Below are 21,881 nucleotides of genomic sequence, written 5' to 3' on the forward strand. Positions count from 1 at the left end.
TGTTTTGTCACATAATGGCTATCCATATAATGGCCCCACCCACCGGTGTCAGGCAAGAAAAAGATTACCAGCAGTTTTAGAGTAGACGGGCATAATGATCCCATCATACTTAAGAAGGACAAAATTGTCAAAGAAAATTGAAGCTGTTACAATGTGCAATGTAACTGTTAGAATCCAAGCATGCTTCTCTTCTACGTGACACAAACCATCGCAAGATTATTATATGTGTTCTTAAATTATGTTATTGTGTGTTACATAATTCTGCATTGTTGTGTGTGGCTTTTCACAGAACTGACCACATGGAAGTTGCTTACAGTGATCAAGGAACAGATGGTGGACTCTGAGGCTCATCACTCTTCCCTAGTTAAGGACCAGCTTAAAGTGTGGTTTGAGGGCTCCAAAAAACAATGCAATTCCTAGGTCCGTGAGCATGCAATCCGGAGACAACAGCATTGGTAACATCCCACTTCTCAGTTATATTTAGCTGTATCTGAGAATTGCTACAAACTATCCCATAGCATATTCCGTGTCAAAATAACTTAAGTCCCAGGTTCTTGAAAGATCTACTCGTAAAAGCATTTTAAAGGCCATTACTTATTTTCCTGCATTCATTAAATTCTCTTAAAGATTGACTAAGAATAATGTAATGTGGAACAATTAAGCACAATATAGAGTGTAAGTATGAATTGAAACAGAAGTTCTCTTTTTCTTTGGAGAATACACTCTTTCTTCTCAAAAGTCACAGCTCTTACTAAATACATATTTTTATTCTTAAATCTATAAATAGATGCTAGTGTAATTCATCAATTAAGCCAGACCTTTAAGGAATTTAGGAACCATCCCTTGCTCAGAGATGTGAAATGCCTGCTTTATTTGTTCTGAATGAAAGGTAAACTCCACAAAATCAAAAGTAAGCTTTTAGTGTGTGGCTTCTAAATGTGACTATAGAGCCAAAAAATGTTATTTCAAATTCCGCAAGCAGCCTCGAACAACTGGACTCCATCAGTCTTTCTGGAATGCTGTAAGGTTCATCCAATAAAGAATCAATAGGAAGTATTAGCTCCCATGACACGGTTCTTTTACAAGTTTAGCTGAATACAGCAATACTGCAGTTATACAAAAACAGTACATATGTTTCTAATGTCATGTACCTAATTTAGAAGAATAGCATAATACAGTATCTGTAAGGTACACGTCAAGTAAGTTGAGATTGACAAATTATGAAAAGTAGCCATCAATTGCCATTAATAGAATGTTTTGGGGGTTACAGTCCTGGAAGGATGGAGGATTCAACATATCCCTTGGTGATCCAGACAGAGATTCAAACCAGCACTGAGAAAAGGCTGCAGAGAAACAGACTGGTCATTAGTGAGGATAAGGCAATCACACAGAGTGTTCTGCATAAACTGGAAAACTGAGCCCATTCGAACAAGATATATTTTTTGTAGAGCTAAAGATAGGCTGTCTCTTCCAAAGGGTAGACTGTATCCTGGAAAATACCAGTTCTGGAAAAACCCTAGAAGTCATGTCACAGTCGAGAAGCAATTTAATGCAAGCTCCCCCTGTGATAATATGGCAAAAGGGTGAATGTAGTCCCTGAGTACATATGTAGGAGAATAGTAAGCAGCAGTATGGAGGAGCATATTCTAGTGTCACATATAGTGATAAATTATGCCCAGTGCTCTATGGGCATGTTTTTTAAGAAAATATGTTCACAAACTGATTGCCAGTTTTCCAGCCTGGAAAATAGCCTCACAAGGGATGCTGTCTTTATTAAAGACAGAGGTGACTTGCTTGCAGTTTATGCATATCTAAAGATGAAAACAAAAACCACCAGAAAAACAAACCAAACCAAAGATTGCCAGACTTGAATGACTAACAGCAAAGATGAACACTGGAAGAATCAAATATTAGAAAACAAGGCCAAACAGGCTGAATTTAGAATTAACTATGCGAGCAAATTTTGTGATTTAACCACTTGGCTATTTAACTATTTGAACAAATTGCAAAGTAAAACTAGGGATTCTTCATTATCCATCTTCAAATTAAGACTCTTAAGTTTTTCTGGCAAATATTTTTTTGGAAAGCCAAGTTAGCGATTGAATTCAACACAAGATTAACCAATGAAATCTAGCATCTTGCACTGTCTAGGGTCAGGCCAGATTGTCCAATAGTTGATTAATGACTTGATTTTAATGATTACTGATGAGCCTTTCATGCAATTATCTACTTAATCAGTCATCATATGAATAGAAGAAATGGGGAGAGGGAAATCTGGAAATGAAACTCAAAAAAGAGTGACTAGAAATTACTCCTGAAGATAATACAGGGAAAGTTTGGTTAAAGACTAAACCAATGGGCAAAACCCAGATGTGTTCCTCATTGTGTGTATAGCTCCCATAGTGAAGCTACGTGTAGCAACAGCTATGTATGTAATTTTTTATGTTGCATCTTACTAGCTAATGTCCAAGTTCCTTATTCAACCCTAGACAACTTTCTCATGAATCGCAATGAGCAACCTTCAAGCTGGGGGAGCCACATGAACTTAAATGCCTGCAACAGTCCCCAGAGCTGGAACACAACGTGACTTTTCCTTCACAATGAACCTGCCACCTCCAGTTTAGTAGATTACTTCGCTCCAGCTGTTACTATGCTTACAAGTTATATGCTGGATTCTAGAATTAATCCAAAAGGGTTGCTGCTACAGTTGATCAGTTTATTTGTTGGCCAAAGCAGATATTATCCTGGAATTCACTTGCAGCGGCAGACAGGATGAACGTCCTCCCCTGAAGTGTAATTCACTTAGGTATTATTGGCGTAAATGGTGTTCGGATATTACCATGTTTGATTAAAGGTCATCTGCCTTACTTACCAGGAGTGGGTCAGCGCCCAACCAAAAGCAGTGACACGCTGGTTTGGGTTTGGCTTTCTCTACCGGTCACTGTTAATGATATGATTGCTAGCACAGTACCTTCTGTGCATTCTCTGTAGTTTATTTTCCAGAACCAGTTGCTTATTCAGAGTATAAGAAATAACTGTATTTTCCATGTTCTTCCTTGAAATTCTAACGATGCAGCAATTTCTTTCTGCCTTAGTCTCTCGTACACTACATTATCTGAAATGATACTATTTCAATTTTATATTCACTTACTCCTGACCCAATAAACTTACCTGTTTCTCCAACTCTGCACGTGCATTTTTCACTGCCTGCTTGTTCTGTATAGGTCAGTTTTGTTGTTTTTCTCCACATCTACCTTCACTCTTAGCTGTCTTATTTAGAGTATCTTGACTCCTTAAATTTCCACAGTTCAGGCAAATATGGAAATGGGCAGGAATGAAATTTTGTTACCTTTACTTGAGAAGGAGCTTTAGAAATTCTTTATTAATGTCCCTTCCCATATAAATTAAGGCAACTCCCATTCACACCTCTGTTCTTTGAATATGATCTCAGATTAAACAACGGAAGATGTTCTTAGAACATATCTCTAAGCTAAAATAAACACCAGTACTTCAGCACTTTTGTTCTTCATTTTACGAGCACCTACGTATCTGTTCCATTAACAAGACCCTAAACGCTAGGACAATATGTAATGTATCTTTTATTTCATCACTGCTCAAGGCAAAGCTCTGCAGCCCCCTGTTCTTTATGTCTTAAATGACAAAAGCTTTATTACCAGTCAATAAAATGCACTGTGCTAAACCACACATTATTTGGCATATCGAATATGACACTGTGACCATAGTGAATAAAGGCGAGATTTTCAAGAACTTCTTCAGTGGTCATGGACAGGGAATTTAGAATTAGTCCCCCAAGCCCTTATGCTGCAATGCCATCACAGTTATTTCAGAAGATTCAACCAACATGCAAAATGGTCTGCAATGGATTTGGATGCTCTTCATCTATCCTGCAGGTTAAACTTCAATAAAGGGAGTAATTAGACGCATTCAACATCTGCTACAGAGCCACCAACATGGTTTTTTGAAGCTTTGTACCAAGACTCATAATTGTATTCCCGATCTGTTTCCAAGTTAATTAACTGGGAGGGAAAAGAAAAATGCTTTTTACAAGTGAAATGTGTTTTGTAACTGCTTTCAGTGAAAATAGTGCTCCTTTCACACCTCTTTTGAATGAGTGTGAAGTTGCCCCTGCTGAAAGGTTGTTATTGTTGCTAGTAGGATGGATCAGTTTTCCAGGTGTAAATGCAAGTAGCCACAACTATCAATGTACTTCTAGATACCTGAATAATAACACCCACAGTTTTTGCTTAAAGCAGTAAAAACACTGACATGTTATATGGCAGGAAGGTATATATGTTCCATACACACCCAGCCTCCTTATTTTCAGCAAACTGCCATAAAATCAGGACCAAGGCCATTGGCTTGCCTTTGACTGATTACTGACATGCACTTAACAACCAGTCACAAATCTGCTCTCCTCCACAGCAAAAGGAATATACTATTCCAACTTCTTCAGTATGAAGCAACACAGAGCAACAAGACATTCAACTGTAGGGTCAATTAAGAGCTTTAATCAAAGCACAGACAGTAGAGAAGACAGTATTCTGAGTTTCCTCTCCAAAAGGTAAAAAAATACTTCGTAAGTATTTTACAAATATACAAATTGTAAATTTTCCTTTTACAAATAATATACAAATGTTTTTCATTACAAAACGTATCATACATTTCTATGTTACAACTGTTGCCTTCTTTTAGAATTATGTATTCCCCTGAACTGCTCTCCTTAAAAAACAGGAGAGTATAATAAATCCAGAAGTATAATAAATATATTGCTAATGAAGGTGGTAAATGCTCAAGAAAATGATTCAAAACATACAGTTCTTTTATCCATCAGATTGCTAAACTAAATGGATTACTCACACAAATTATATTAACACAAATAAATGTTTTGAGTGTCAAATCTCAAAGCAGGATTGAACAATAGTCAGTCAAATCTCCGTGCTCTGAGAAAGACAGTGAGAGAGAAAACAATCCCTATAGACAAAAATAAGAAATGAAGGTATTAGCATTGAGATTTATCCTGAAAAGGACAGTGCTCAGAATACAGTTTGTATTTCACCCCAGACAGGTAATATATAGAAGTCTTTATGTATTATCTGATATGCAAGTACTGGGCTTGTGGTTGCCACCATCATCCTCTCGACTTGCCACATCCCATCACTCGCTGAAGTAGATTTGTCTCAGTCATTTCACAAATGATTCTTCTCCAGAGGCCAGAAGGCTTGCTGCCAAAAAACCCACAAAGCAGTCCAGTAACTCGTGTGGAGAAATCTGGGGAACATCTGAGGAGCACTTTGACTTGTGGACAGTTGGAATTACTACTGAAAACTTTGAATGAAGAATGGAGAGTGGTGCAACAGGAAAAGTACCAATAAAGCTTTAATAAAAAAACCCAAACTTGCTGAACGTTTTGCAATCTCACTGCACTATGCTGTTGCTCAGCTGGGTCAACCTGCTTGATCATCTAAAGTCCTGCAAGGAAGGAGATACCCAGAAATGCACAGGAGAAACCAAGACCTACATCTTATAGCTACACACAGAGTAGTAACCAACCCGGTTACTACCATTTTGTCGCACTGACTTAAACAGGGACTCTGTTCTCTTTCGCCCACTTTTTCATGATGCGGACAATGTATTCTACTTGAGAGTTACCAGTGCTCTTCAGAAGATGCAGTACTTCCCGTAGAGTCTCTCTACAAAGGTGAAAAGCAAAGATTTAAAGGAGGGTAAGACCCAGCTTATACAATAACCAACTACCTGCATCCAAACACTTTTGCAAAACATGATTCCTAGACAGAGAGATCCATTCATCTGCAGAGCAGGAACAGGTAGAAATTCACATTAGATGAGAATCCAGGACACATGCACAAAGGAAAAAAGGTCTTACATACAATTGCAACAATGAGAGAAATTTTAAAAAGAAAAAAAAATCAGCAACATGTTATTAGTTTGGAGTTTAGTGTGCACACGTGTGTGTATTTATATATAAACCCTTACTCTTGCAAAACAGTCCCCCAGAACAAAGCATTTTTTTTTGCTTTTGTCTTTAATGCTACTTGCTAGTCTTCAGTATGGCACCTAGCTTAATACTGCCAAAGCACCTTACACATAAATACAGATAAGATGGAAATGAACATTACCAGGATAAACCAGTATGAAGCTGCAGTTTGACAGCTACTTTACAGCAAGAACTTGTATGCATATTGAAAAACAGGGAAGCTAGGTCTATCTTACTGCATTTACTACAGTAATTGCTAAAAGGACACTTGAAGGGTGCAGTAGTTAATGAGATTATTCCAGCAGAGAAGGGAATACAAGGAAGGTGAAGAAGCCAATATACACACCTACCAGTCATGTACAAAACAGCAACTCTGGCCAGGGGAGAATGGCCATCTGGCATCACAGCTGAATATTCACGAGGGAACAGTTCTTAAATACAGCCTCACTACTCACTCTCATTCTCCCATCCAGTGAAATGGGACGAAAGCAAAATTGTCAGTAACGCAGATAATTTCCTTTAAGCTTTCATCAAGTATATCTGTCTGACATGGACAGTGTCTTCAGAAAGCAAATTTTAGTGAAAACACAGTCTCATCTACTCATTGTTTAGAGAAACTGTCCTTCCTACAGCACTGAGTAAATGTTTCCTTAGTTGTGTTCTATGAACCTTAAAATGTCATGGGACAGTTTTCCATTCTTATGCCATCAACATGAAATGAGGTTCTTTTCCTTCAGTTCATGAACATACTAAGTTTATAACTTAGCTCTTCCTAGTGTAATGACTAATGTATTTTGGTTTCCTTCAGCTCATAGCATTCACTGATAAAGTCATTCTCCACCATATATTCTACAACTGTTGGTGTGGAAGATACACTTCAAATTGAACACTGCATAGGGAACCACTGGCTAGAGTATCTATTTTCTGAAAGGTCAATAAAGAATTGCAAGAGGATACTTAGTCCTAAAGCTAAGATTATGGTTCTGCCATATAGCCAACTGGAAATAGAAAAAGAGCAAACCAAATTCAGATACAATACAGAATACTCACTTTGCTTCTCGTCCAGCTAAGATCATTTGAAAGACACCCACACAAGCACCTCTCTTGCCTTCCCAGTATTCAGGATTACTGTCTAGTCTCTCCAGAACATCAAACGCTTTGGCTGAATAGTAGAATTGACGCATCTGCACAGAAAGTGAAACATTATTCCTGACTATATGGCCATCTTTCAGAAGGGGGTTAAAATTTTTGAGCTCTGTTTTCTTAAATCAGCAGTAAGTCCTAGGAGCAACGTGCATTTTCCTGTTTTTCTGCAGGCAGCAAGTGACACAGAACAGGCAGATTTCAGTTCTATGTGGGGAAACAGGTGGTAATAAAACATTACTGGTCTATATCACTGAACATATTATAGACAAACTGCATTGTGAACTTTATTAGTAGGCAACGATCAGCACTGTTATTCTGAGCACGTACAGGTAACACTAGCTTACGGAACTTCTTTTTATGAGGCATCCTATCTAGTGTCATACCAACTGTACCACAGTTCTTGATAGAATATCAACTTCAAACTAGTCTAAACATTTGAAAACAGAACCGCTTTTCCTCACGTAGAGATGGTCCCAGAGACATATTTGGATGTCTTTTGGGTTTAACTTAGAGCTAATTTTTTTTCTTCACTGTTACAGTACAGAACAAAATAAGATTCAATGACTCTATAATCCAATTTTCCTGAGCATAGGAAAATCCACTGTGTACCTATTTTCTGTCCTAGGTTCTTTACTTGTAAATGGGAACAAGAAGCAAGGTGGTTGGCAACAGTCAGTGCAATAGGAGTGACCACAGTAACTGTGGCTTTTGAAGTAAGCATAATTCATGTGGACCTTATCTATGACTGTGAGTGTTCTTCATTTGGGCAAGCCTGAATAGCAATGTTATTTGTGGCTAGCATCTTCCCATGAGAGAGCACAGAAGGTAGACTGAGCACAACCTCCCATCCTTTGGTAGCTGGAAGCCTGCATCTGCTGAGAAAAAAGGACAGGCTGTAGCAGTTACATTTGGAAACTTTAGTCAGAGAAACACAGGCATTACAGAATGAGTAGTAATTCCCCTTTCTTCCCATAAATAGTGATTTTTAGCCACAGGTGACTGGCAAGCACTTAAATGGATGGGAATAAATTTAGTGAGTACTAACTATCGGACGTGTCAGCTAAAAAGAAAAAAATGAATACTGATCTCTCCAAACTGGCATCTGATGTAGTTCCATTAAGCAGATACTGCTTTAATGTCCTCCTTCCATCTGACATAAAAGCAGGAAACGCTTCGCCTGATGACGTGTGCTGTTCCCTATATGGATAAGATGGGATATTGCATGAAAAACAGCAAGAAATTAGCCAGGAGTGCTGCATCCCAGCTTCCTTTCTGAAAAACTTCTATCATCATAGCAACGGGGCATCCAGCCACATCTAGTCTCAGGACGCTGTTGACCTTGCTCCACCCATGTTCATTCAGCAATCTGTTGAATGAAGCCTAGTACAACTGCCTTCGTAGGTTACAGCTATGGTGCCATCTGTGGAGCTCTAATATAGTATAATGTTTCAGAAACAACTGGAAAATGCTACATAAACTCAAACAACATGAGTCTTGCCATTTAGTGGAAGAGGTACAAACAGCTGGTAGTGTAGAAACACAAGTTATAATACTGCAGTAATATTTTTTTAAATTAAATTTCTTGGTCTTTGGAGCAGTCATTTATGGCCATATGTACACACATAATTAGGCTGAAAAATTTAGTCCTGTAAGTGCAGTTTTTAAGAGCTCTAGATAACTCCAAACTGTGGAGCCGCTTCTCATGTAGAGTACAATAAGGTTTTGAGAAGAATTTAGGCAAAGCAAACAACTGATTTAAGTGAGACTTAAAATGGCCTAGAAAAAGATTTTACATAAGGTCTGATTGTCAACTTGGTTTCACAAACTGCAGCTACGGGAAACACCAGAGGCATAGCTACCTGCTTGAGCAACAAGACTTTTAGGGTGAGATGGTGGATTGAATAGTTGAAAGATGTGCAAGTGATAATTCACTGAGTTTTAGAAGAATGCTTTTGGGTTCACAAGGAATTTTCTGATTTTCAGTTATGTGTTTGTTAGGATTTTGAGAACACATTACTTTGTCAGATGAAGGAAAAAAACCAAAAAAGAATGTTACAGATGGTATGCGGATATTGCTGCTCTTTGGAGAGGTTGGCTGATCTGAGAATCATTGGGAGGTTTTCCAACAGGACCCAGTTTACTAGATTTCCTCTATAATGGCAAGTCTGGTCACTGTAATAAGCCTATGCTAATAGCTGCTAGGTCTTGTGTATTCACTTGCATTAGGCTCTACTGAACCAGCTCCATGAGCTTTACACCTATTATCTGTGTTCTGCTCTTCTCACATCTGCTCTCTTAAAACAGTGAACTACTATATTTGCACAATCACAAAATTACAATCTGTATTTATATTACAGATTTAATTTAAATTAAACCTAAAACGGTTGCTGCCCAAATAACTTCAGTCCACCTTCTGGCTCTGGTCAATACATTCTGAAAAGTGGATGGCCTATGTCTCACCATGCCACTTTGCCAAAGACCATCATTTTCTCCTATCACCGAGCTGCTCCTCATCTAGGTTCCAACACAGTGCATTCATCCTTGTAGCTGTCAGAGAGGATGTCGGATACAGCATCCTATTATTGTCTACTGGAATCTTGCACAGTAGTACTCTGCATAGAATAACCAATTTTTATTTCGCTTATAGCACCATTTACAATCCTCTCAAACACGTTATTTTATATGCCTCTACATCCATCCTGTGGATGAAGCTCTCGTGTTTCCTCACCATGCTTTCCAGAACAGCAAAAAATCTTGAATCAAAGCTAAGTCTCCCTGTGTGTAGACACCATCCGAAGAACCGGATGTTAGGTGTTTAGGTAGAATTGTAATCAGCTTCCCAAGATCTCTTCACTAATAACATAGCTTTGTATGAACTAGAATTTGGAGGTGTGCCAGCAGTGCATTAGCACGGTGCATCAGAACTAGCAAACACAATCTAGAAGCTTAGTACAAGTAAGGTAGCATATATTTTAACTTGTTCTAAATGCCCACAGCATTCCTACTAAAGCGGACATTGTCTTGTCTGGTTTGACTTTTAAAAATATTAGACAGCTTAGTCTAACCTCATCTCTTTAAAAGTCCCCTCTAGAAAAGGTTCAAAAGAATAACTATTATGTGTTAGCAGGGATCCTGCTGTAGGCAGTTAAGCTCACCATTTTTTCTGGGTAGTTTTATTCCTAATGACTATACACACCCCGTGTCTCTTTGCCCTCCTTGGGCAGATAGAATAGCAGTTGTGGGAATTCTATTTCCATTTCCTTGTGATTAACAAAGGAGTATAACCCATTGCCATTACAAGCTTTAAAGAGAAAATAACACTGTTCCAGAAAAAAAATACAGCATGAGGCTCCTTGCTGAATATATGCTAGATTTTTTTTTTCTTAAAAGTTTCTTGTCATTTCTACCAACAATGAACCCCTAGTAGAAGAAACTGTTATTGCTATTGATAGCTCAACCATGCAGTAATTTATCAACGTTTTAATCAGTGGGTTGTCTAGCAAGAAGGCTTGTAGGTTAAAATACTGACTAATCCTTGCCAACCCATCTACATTATTAGACATCCCATGGTTATAAAAGAAAGTTCACTAGTGTTGACAATTATGGAAAGTATCCAAAAAATGACTGTTGGTATAATCACCGAATTCATATGCCATACACCAAGTTCTAAAGAGAAGACTCACTTTGTAGCAATCATTTGCAATGAGCTGCAATAGGTTAAAGGACTCCCCTGAGGTTTCCATCTTCAGATAGAGCTTCCAGGCCAACTGTGGTTTCTTATTCATAATATCTGCAATAACAACAAAAAGCTAGGTTTGCAAAAAGATATGCCATGCATAATACTCAGTGGCAGGTGGAATAAATGTTCCTAAATTTCTTTACTTAATGTAAATGCATGCCTTGCCCTGTGAGCATGAGGTTGGGAAGGGAAACTTGTCCTTATCTTCTGCGTTACTAGCAATAACAGCCAATTTATCAGAGAATACCAACACTAAGAGAAATAATTATGGTGTTTACATCGCAATTTATATTTCACAAATACAGCAGTAAGCACAACTCTCATGATTTCAGATGTGATCGAGGAACAGAATGGAAAGAATTAGAAGTTATTTTATGCAGGACAATGAACTGTGGCAATCCATTCTGATGGTGAGACTACAGAAAAATTTTAATTGGCACTGAACTGAGATCTTTAATACTTGGTGCCCACCTCAATCTAAACATTCAATTCCCATGATTCATAACAAACCAAAAGGTGTGCTGGGAGAGGGAGGTGAGGGGGTGAAGCCCCTCCAAGCATAAAAAACCCCTTGTCATTATGCATCTACTAGAAAAAAAATGTTTCCAAACTCCTGAGATTTTTGTGCTGGTTTTAAATTTGCCTATATGACTAGAATTTGACTATATAGCTTTACACAATCAGAAATAAAAGAATCTGAATCTTCCATCTCAGATAGTGGAAAGTCCAGTAGGGTGTTTGAACACAAGAGTTCTAAAATTTTGTTTTCTAAAGATAAGAACCTGTTCTGTTGAATCCGAGATTGATATTGGTAATTCCAGACTCATTCAAGTATTGGGAGAAAAGAAAATGAAATTAAGTGTTCCTTTCTTATTCAAGTCTTATCAGCTACTCACAGAGTAGCTGCCTGTTCACACATGGACCACTCTCATGCTCTTTCAAAAAAGGGACTGTATATCTGTGCCCACTGTGCCAATACATATGTTGCAGGTAGAATGGGTGTCAGTCATCAACAATTAACATGTAACACCAAATCACAGCATTTATAGACACGTCTCATTCAGGAGGCAGCAAGATGTCAAATCAGACTTTTCTTTCAGCAGCTCCAGATACCATACATGGTGGCAAACAGCCAGGTCTTAATTTCCAAATACCAACCCATCTATCTAGAAAAATGGAGTAATGTTCTAATTCAATGTTTTTTTACCTTCTCTTCAAGAAGAATATGATATAAATAGTAAAATAATACTAAACAAACAAAAAAAATACTGTCTAGCATCCAAAAAAAGATGCATCTCTAGTACTTTCTGCCCCTTAGAAATATTTCAGCATTGAATTGTTTACAACTCAATACCTAATCAAACTCTGACATGAATGTATTATAATGCTTTGTAATTTCTATAGCAGCTTTTATCCAGACGGATCTAATAGTAATTTACATACTTGACACAAAAAGATAACGATATTCATCACTGAGCAGTTGTTTCTGCAAAGAATTATAGCAGCTGTTTTGGGAATGAAAAATCAAAATTTTAAGACAGACACAGAAGAATACAGGAGCTCTACTGAAACTTCAGCAGGAATTCAGAATGGCAAAAGACTCACTCAAGAACAAATAGCAACTCCTGTGAAAGAGCTAAAAAATTTTAATTGATAACATGGTGTTAATTCTACTTCTTATATAATAGGTAGCACTTTCAAAGAGTTCTGCATCCCCAGATACATGTCAAAGAACTAGTATAGCACAGAATCAAAGGGATGAACACTGTTACTAAACAACCATGAATTCCCTTTGCAATGGGAGTTCTCCCATCAGAAAAATTCACATTAAACATTCACATATAAAACATTCAGACGCAACCAGGTACTGCAGTTTAATGAAAAAGGAAATAAACTGGCATTTTCTAAAATAGAGTCGTAGATAGGGATACATAGGTGTGATGTGCCTGTCTGGAAAGATCACCTGAGAGATGTTGACCACATCTGTGATATGGCATAATGTCCCAAAACATACATATTTACATTCCAAGTACAATCACTGGAAATTGTTTGATGAGACAGCATTTTTGTATAGAGGCACTGTAAGGAAAACAAATTAACCTAGGGAGTCTCAGACTGGAGTCACTGGAAAAGCACACCTCTATACTATTTTACATGTGGCACTGTAGCCATATCTACTGAGATTATACTCTACAATGTTTTCAAAACTCGTTCAGAGAAACTAAATAAAATTTGCTATAGGATATTAAACATAGCAATAGTTTTCTGGATTCAAGGAAAGACTGGAAAAGTTTTTGAAAGAAAAAACAGGCCGGAGATTATAAAGGACATCCCTCAGGCACAGAAATTTAGACAACACGAAGAGTAATGTAGTAAGAAGAAAAATGCTTGCTGTGTATGCTTGCTTGATTCTTCTCTTCCCTAAACATCTGACATTGGCTACTCCTAGAGGTAGACAGACCCTTGGGCCTGACCCAGTATGGGTGCTTCTATTTTGTGTTTTATTCTGAACATTTTAGAGTTGTAACTCAGTCTTTTAAGACAGAAAATATTCACTCAAGCAACTGAGTATACAGTTGAGAAGAAAAACATTCACTGGTTTAGACAAAGCTGCATTGATGGAACCGTAACAGCATTGCACTGAAAGAGTAATTGCTTACTAAAGCCAGATGTATGAAAGGTGCAATAATCACCCACGCTACAGCTAGTGCAATCAGCTTTTCACTTTCATAGTCCCGAATCCACCTACAACATTAAATTCAATGAGGGAAGTGGATTGCCAAGATTGATGCAATAGAGGAGGATCTGTATTCTGCAATGTTGAGAGTAAAGTGACTCACAGCAGCGAGCTAGCCAGCTAAGGTAAACAAAATCATTCTTTATCTTCTCACTCTGGATCAAAAGGAACACCTGCAGGAAGAAGGAAAACGAAAGATTATACATGCATGTACTTTTAAACAAACAGAAGGCAGACCTGCCTCGTTTCAACATGCAGCTAAGGCTTAAGCCACATAAGCAAGAAGAGTTGGGGTATGGCAGTGGGTGTAGGGGCATCTCTCTGTGTCTGGTAGGTGGAGGATACAAACAGTGCCATGCTTATCAAGGGACTTCTGCAGCTTCAAAACACCAAGCTGTGCAGAGGGTGCGGCCTGCTCTGAACAAGTGCCAGTGGGCGGCCCTGCAACACAAACAGCACAAAGGAACGCTGGGCCTGTGGGAAAAGCTATTTGGAATGTGTTTGTTTAGCAAGCAATGCAAGCAATTACATTAGCATCTTCTTGAAATACCAGAAGTTTCACATTTATATGAGCCTTTCCTCCCCATACATGTCAGAGATCATCCCAGGTCAGCAATAAGCCATTTCTAACCATTTTGGTTTCAGTAAGGTTCTGAGGCAAAACATTTGTCTTTTGTAACTTCCTGTACAAATACAGGTTTATTTCATCCTATGTGTAAAAGAATGCGCAGGAGGGAAGTTATACATTTTAAAAAAGTACTCTGGCTTTGCTCATAGAAAAAAGCCATTTATGCCTCTCTGCAGGTATATTTGTAACTATACTAGGATGCTACTGGCAAAACTCAAAATACCTTTATAGGAGCAGATGTACGTACTGGAACAGTGAGTTCCACAAGTTACTGACATTTTTATTGGTTAAACACTGCTCATCTCCTAATTTTGGGGGGTAGGGGAAGGGGTGAGAGGAAAGAAATAAAGCAGCATTATCACTGTAAGCAGCAGTTTATCATAGGTTCTATTTCATTTTGTCCAGGGAAGTAAGCTTTTAAATAACTTAATAAGTGCTATATGTGGAGATATTTTACAAGTTCATGAGACACTGGGGAAGGGTGATCTTTATATGAAAGTGTCATCAGAATCAAAGATCAGACATTAGGCCAGACTAATCAATTTAATTACATAATTCTGTTATTTAAATGCATCAGCTATATAACACAAGCTTATATAGAATAGTTTGTAAGAACATAAGAGGAAAAATGTGGATTAATAGCAGTTTACATCTTGGTGTTTCTTTGTTGCCTGACTGCAGCTGAAGCTTACTTACAGCATTATCATTTTTATGAAGTCTCGGGAATCAGTGTAGCCTGATAACATAATTTTTAAAGATACCTACATTTTTATTAAACTAATTAAGTTAAGGTAGATGAATTGAAATATATATCCATTTTGACTGACAGTCTTGCATATTTTTCTTAGAGAGACATACAATTTCAGGTCACAGAAATTAAGGGGGTGGGTTCTGAGGGGAAAAAAACCCAAACCAAACGAAAACACCCCCCAAAAAAACAAAATAAAAAGCCAGTGGGGCTCTGTTGTTGAGAAACCTGAAGAGTTAAAAAGATAGACAGGAAAAACAAAAAATAACCCAAACCAATCAAACTTATATGATTCACTAAGTTATGTAGTTGTTTTTTTTTTCCTGGCTTGTCTTCTTTCCGGTCTTGTGGAAAACGTTGCTTCCATCTTCATAATAGCTATTTGCTTTTGCATATTTTAGTTGTAATTAAATTTCTACTGCACATAGACACAAAAAATGCTGCATGTAGAAGTTAATATCTTCCAGCTGCATCTGGATGCTGCTGAATAAGATAGTGAGCACTTCCTCTTTTCCTCCCACATCTCCCAAAGGAAGAATTTTATTTTTTTTTAAACACAAATTTCTAGGGACACCTAGAAGCTCTTAACTATTCAGTGCCTTTTACTCAGCATGCCCTAGTCAGTTTGAACAATAAGATGGCCTGGGATCCCAGACAGAGCATAGGAAATCTGATTAAGAGGGCATTCTTTGATCAATTAGAGATAGCTGCAAGCACTTGTGATGCACCACAAAGAGCATCATCCCTATATACCTCACATTACAAGATCAGCAAGATAATGTTTTCTGAATAGTGTTCACTGAGAGTTTCAGTTCCTCTAAGAAGGGGAAGATGATGTTCCACACAACATGCTTATTTTCAACCAACACGAAGATCTGGAGGGAAAAAAGGAAGGGGGGGAATACGTGGGAAATGTTTCCATTGTTGTTTTTTGAAGAAAGTAAATACATACCTCTTCAGCCTCACTAAAATTGCCCATGGCAGCTTTGGCTTGGGCGTAGTTGAAGTTAAAAGTATCATCGTTGTAGAAGTAACTCTGGAAAATAAGAGACACACACAAACCCCAAATAAATAAAACAACCCCCCGCTCCTCCCATGGTATAATAACATTTAAAATATCCACACCACACATCCACCCCCAACCTGAGTCAAACTATATCAAGACAACAGGAAGGAAAAAGAAAAACCCACATTATGAACATACGGCATTTATAAACGGTGGGTAGAAAATTATGGACTGGCTTTCCATCCTACATTTGTGACTACAAACACAGCTGGAACATTCCACAGTATTAACCATGAGAGATCTGGAGAATGCTCCAAGCTCAAAATTGCAGTAGCAGCTCTTATGGATATAATTTTCACTTTAGGCATGTGAAGACACGCTGTGCTGCCATGGTCTCTTACCTCCCAAGCACTTATTTCACCACTAGGATGGTAAATAGGCAGTTGACTCCCTCATGGCTTAAGGAGATGAACAGTTTGTTTTTCCAAGACTTCTCAAGGTTCAGTAAGAGATCCTGTGGATCTGGTTATGTGACAGATGCTAGTCTGACACACTGGATCACATGATGGAGGTGGAGCTGAAGTGCTGAGCTGCAGTCAGGCAGCACACGGTGTAACAGGACTTCCTTAAGATGAAGCCTTGCTTACAGGCACCCTTCTCTCTACCTGCAGTGCAACACTAAGTTTTTCTCTCTCATAATATTAGACCGGACGCATCTGGTTAATGACAGATAAGGTTGATTTGGTTGTATCTTTTATGAAAAGCTGCATAGGCCAAAGCAGGAAATATAACTCTAGGTACAGGTTAGCCTGATGTTTGGGTTTGACCCAAATAGGTTATATTTGATCATGGTCAGATGTCCAGACTGAAGTATAACTCAGATGACCAAAACTCAGCTGAGTGTGTTCTACACTCAGCATTGTCCCATGCTGCTACACTGGTAGACCTGGTAGAGGTAAGGTGGAACACAATACTACAGCTACAAGCGTGGATGGGATCAAGGATCCCTGCTGAGGAGGGGTACAGTGCTTATGAAAGAGCAAGGGAACCAAACAGGGTGGGTTATCCACTATAGTTAGTATGAAAAGCCTTCTTGGGTGCATAACAGCAAGGTGTATGGAAGAAGAAATGTTTTTCCTTATATAACATCTATAAAAGAAACAGAACTCGTGTAGGAGGATCAAACTTCTGGTTTGTTCCCTCATTAAGGAGTGAGGAAGAGGTAAAAAGCATAGTTGGGACTGCACAAAAGACATGGGAAGCAAGGGGCGAACCTCCTTCCTAGTGTTCCAGTATCTTTCGTGATGTAGGAACACTTGAAAGACCTCCTCCCTTCCCTGTCACAGGCAGTCAACAAAGGACACCGATCCAGTCTACCCACATACATCAAGCTAGTGCCTTGAGAAGAGGTGGGTGGGTTGCCATCAGTTGTTGGATGTTTAGCTTTCACCCAAATAATCTATATTAGGGTCGCAAAGGCAGCAAATATAGCAAGCTGTGTGTAAGCATAAGGACAAACCAACAGGATGACTCTTAAGCTCAGTTTGTTAAAACATTTCAGTAGCCTTAGGGTGAACTAACTGGTTTCACCATATGAGAATTACAACACTTTACTGTATTCTTCCTCAATGATAGTTTCGTGTGAATCAGCACAAGTCCCAGGTTAAGCAAAGCTGGTGAGCAAGATGCTAGTTTTACTGCATTTATAGTGTCTCCTGTTCAAATAGCCCACATTGTATTTTTGAATTAAAACAGAAAATAAACTCTGTCAGTAACCAAACTCAAAAAACTGTGTCATTCTATCCTGGCTGCATTAGTGCTAGAGACCATAGAGACCACAGCTGCTACAAAAACAAAACCAGTAGAAATGAACCAGTGCTGCTGATAGTGCAACACATTCACAGGAGCTACATGTTTTGTTTCTCTCTCTTCCTCTTTTTTTTTTTTTTTTTTTAAAAAAAAAAAAAATCACCACCATATTATATATACTGGACTTCACTCTTGTGGTCTTTTCAGTGGCCTTCAATCTTTTCATAAAACTAACTGTGCTCTGAGCGATGTCCATTTCAATGAGATGCTCAGATACTCAGTAGAACAATGAAGCATTCGTTGTGGCCAGAATTCAGCAGAGCCTGAATTAGCTTGTCTTCTCAGATGATTCTCAATGTTATAATGTCACCTTCAGGGCAGCTGGCAATACATTTATAATAAGGTGTCCTTTGAGACATTATCATGCCTAAAGCAGTTTCAATCAATCATGGATGAAGGTGGTGTTTCCTGAGAGAATATCATGCAAACAGTCTTCATACAGTGCACAGCTCCACTTAAAGAGCTGCAGAGATTTTACTGAAGTTTATTCCTGTGAATGAAACACAAAGGTGACTGTGAAGCCACCTAAAACTTGCCTGTAACATGGCACAGGAAGAATTACTTGCATTCCTGTGACCTAAAGAGAAGGGGAATGACCTAAGTAAATCTGAGCAGTGGCCAGTCTCAGCTAAAAAATTATGAGAATGATCAACTACTTCAAAAGGACCATGCGAGGGAAGTGGTAGTAGGAAGAAAACTTTTGTCCTTAGTCTTTGCTATTTATCAATGGCGTTATGTCTCAAATTATAAGCATTTATGATTGCCTTTGAGAATGTAACAAATACATATTTTACTTCAGCTTGATCATTTTGCAACTTGCTAGATACAATCTATAAAACCTTCCAAACTTGCAACCTCAACTCTACCTTGAACTATGACAATGAGTTCCATAAACCAACTATGCTTTGAAGGACAAAATGCATTTTCTTAGAAAAGACATTGTGGATTTGCTGCAATTCTAGCAAGTTTTATCTTGTTTTCAAGCCTCTCCTAATACAAACAGGGGTCTCAAATCTACATTGCTTATTCTAATTCTCATTTTGTATAATTTTATTTTCTTAACTTCCATCTATAGCAAACCCTCCCCCCCGTCTTCTAAATCCCTTAAGACAATATTTCAATTTCCAATTATTCTCTGAATCACCTTTCTTTCTGCATTTGAGGGGGTAGTGGCTAGTACTTCAAATAGGAGTACATCACTGTGCAATGAAAGGCATCAATCTTTTCTTATATTGAATATTCTTTACTTAGCTTAATATTTTGTTTCATTTTTATAAATAGATTCACATTATAACTGTGAAAACTAAGGGAATAATTTAAAAAAAATGTATTATCTTTGTCTAAATATGGGGTCAAATCGAAACAGATATATGGTTACTGATGCCAAAGGCGTGTATATGTGGTCAAGTCCAGCTTCCAAGCTGAAATCCACATATATATGTTATAATGTGTGGCTACAGTTCTACATACTTTCAGCAAAACAGCTAAGCTTTTAAAACAGAACAAAATACCCAGAGAAGCAATCAGATAACCCTTCCCCTCTCCTATGCACACATAATAAAATAGTTTCTCCCATATCTGACAAGGTAAGAATGTTCCTTCTTCTAGTTGATCAATATAGCAGGATTGAAGGCTTGCATACCTGGATCTGTCACTATTTCTGCCTTCCTCATGAGAGTTATTAAACATTAGATCTATTTCTTACCTATATTTCCCTCTGCATGGGCTCTTACTAGCATCTTACAAAATAACACTGAGTGTTCTGTGCTCTTCCTTTTCCCTTCAGATTTTCTTTCCAACCCTTCCTACAACACTTCCCTTTATACACTCACAGATGCACAACTGTCTCACCTAATCCCCTCCCTGTGGCACTTCTCTTGCCTCATGACTCTGACCTATCTTTTGATCACTCTATTGCCCACTTTCACCCTCTTAATTTCTGTTTAGTGTCTTGTATGTTTCTGGCTCATTCATTTACAAACACTAGTCTTACTTTCCAATATTAAGGACAACTCCATTTGCCTCCCCACATACTACTCTCTCTCTCAATTCCAAGCTTTTCCATATACCTTGGGGGTGGTGGTAATTGCATTTAACTTTAACCTTTTCAGGTTAGAACTAGTTGTTTAAGAACTTTTCAAAGGAAATGGAAAGAACTGGGCATTGCTGTGGGGTGACTGTTTCCATTTGAAGATAAGTGTATGAAATACACAGGATGAATTCTACTCTGGAAGTTACCATCTGCCCCCATTAGCTGTAGACTGACACCAGATGATCACTTATAAAGAGAACTCTGTCTTTTAGATGGCTCAGGTTAGGCAAACCAAATCTCACTGTTAGTTTCCAGCTATCTGTTTCTTCAATTACACGCACGCTCCGATTTGGGGGGAGGTGTTGTGGTTGGGTATCTCTTCATTCCACTACAGTGGAGCCATTCCAGTGGCTACAGACACCTGGGATTTCTTCAATGACCCTTTTCCAGACAAAGTTTGAAAACATTACACCTTCATCATTTTTCACCCATCAGCTGCTTTTGGCACCATTACAACCGCATGTTTTTCTTTAGATCTCACCCTCCTTAGAACATTGTAATTATGTTCATCTTGGGTATCTCCCTAATAATTTCTTTTCAGATTCTCATTCCTCTTCCTACCAAATATAGAGCTCTTAGAACTCTAGTTTCAAATTACTGGAACAAGACTGTAATCACTTAACTCTATAATCACACTCCAGCCTCTCTCTTTTTCCTCACATCTGACTTCTAACTGGATATCTAAGTTATACCCATTTTATCCATTGAATTCTGGCAGTCTGATAATGCTGCATTATAACTGCAAACTGAAAAATGCAACATTGGCTGCAGGGTACAACTCAGATTACTTCTGCAAAAATAATATTCTTAGCTTACTGATTTGGTAATACTGCCCTATCTTAGCCCTTCAGTGACTGCTTTCCCCGTAAAATATAACTTTCGGAGTCTTTCATGTCCTACCTTCCTTACACACTCTTGTTCATTAAAATGTTGTCCATAGTTATTAACCAGTGACAGTAATCTCCATCATTTGATAAGACTTAAGAAAACATTTGGGTTTTTTCTTCCATGCTGCCCACCCTGTAAATATCCACAAATTTTTTCATTGTCTTTCTTTAATTATCTTCCTCACCTTCTGTGATGCTACCAGAAAGCCTGATAATGGTTAAATTGTGTGATGAGACCATCATGCTCACCAGGCTGCACAATGCTATCTTACAAAGCACTTCTTTGCATTTTGATCCATTTGCTGTACTGACCACTTATGTCCCACTGTTGTTCCTGTGTTTTGTCATTACTGTTGTGTTTCTGTATCTTTTTACGCTTACACAGTGTCTCACACAGTACAGTCTAATTCCATCAGTAGTGATTCCATGCATTAGAATACTACCAATACTAAATAACAATACTAACCTTGACTGAGTTGAGGTAAATCAGGACATTACCAAACTGTCTAAGAAGAAAGAAGCAGGAGGACATGCACTGTCTCCCTGGAATGGTATCTAAAATTCAAAAGATAAACGCAGATTTGTAGAATTTAAAAATCACATGGTAAAGGAAATTACTGCCAAGATTGCTGGCAACTACGAAGCAGCTAACTTCTAAAAATAGTGTAACTTGCCTTTTCAGGCAAAGGACCATACTAGAGATTAGAAAAACTATTAGATCATCCTGTCAACTTTCTTCAAAGCATGCAATAACTATTGCAAGACTATTCAGCAGCAAATTCTACAGAGACAAATTGTTTAAGTAACAGGCCTTTTCCACGACACAATTTATGTAGCATAATTTTACCATGAATTATTCTTACTCTCAGGAAATTACACTTGATACAAAGCTCGAGTTTGTTATTCTAACTTCATTAGCGTTTTTTCTTTAAAAGTATGCTTTTCAGTTATCCTGGACAAAGAAGCTCTACATATTTTAATTTTAGTTCCAGTAAGAGAGTAAACTTGATACA

The 21,881-nt window shown here is 38.1% G+C and overlaps 1 protein-coding gene across 3 annotated transcripts in view; it reads right to left on the reverse strand.

Annotated features, from left to right (window-relative positions):
- Window positions 1–4,507: 4,507 nt before the first annotated feature.
- Window positions 4,508–21,881, reverse strand: part of TTC26 (tetratricopeptide repeat domain 26) — a 48,449-nt gene continuing 31,075 nt past the window's right edge. For all 3 annotated transcript variants that reach the window (XM_042792799.1, XM_033007099.2, XM_033007100.2), the window contains 6 exons: window positions 21,335–21,423; window positions 15,967–16,050; window positions 13,742–13,811; window positions 10,846–10,952; window positions 7,067–7,200; window positions 4,508–5,711 (listed from right to left, as the gene is read on the reverse strand). In XM_042792799.1, coding sequence (XP_042648733.1) covers window positions 5,600–5,711; window positions 7,067–7,200; window positions 10,846–10,952; window positions 13,742–13,811; window positions 15,967–16,050; window positions 21,335–21,423 — 596 coding nt within the window. In that variant the 3' untranslated portion in view covers window positions 4,508–5,599. The remainder of the gene's footprint in view (window positions 5,712–7,066; window positions 7,201–10,845; window positions 10,953–13,741; window positions 13,812–15,966; window positions 16,051–21,334; window positions 21,424–21,881) is intronic.

The sequence above is a fragment of the Tyto alba genome, unplaced genomic scaffold, assembly GCF_018691265.1.
Source record: "Tyto alba isolate M040663 unplaced genomic scaffold, T.alba_DEE_v4.0 Super-Scaffold_2, whole genome shotgun sequence".
Taxonomy (NCBI): domain Eukaryota; kingdom Metazoa; phylum Chordata; class Aves; order Strigiformes; family Tytonidae; genus Tyto; species Tyto alba.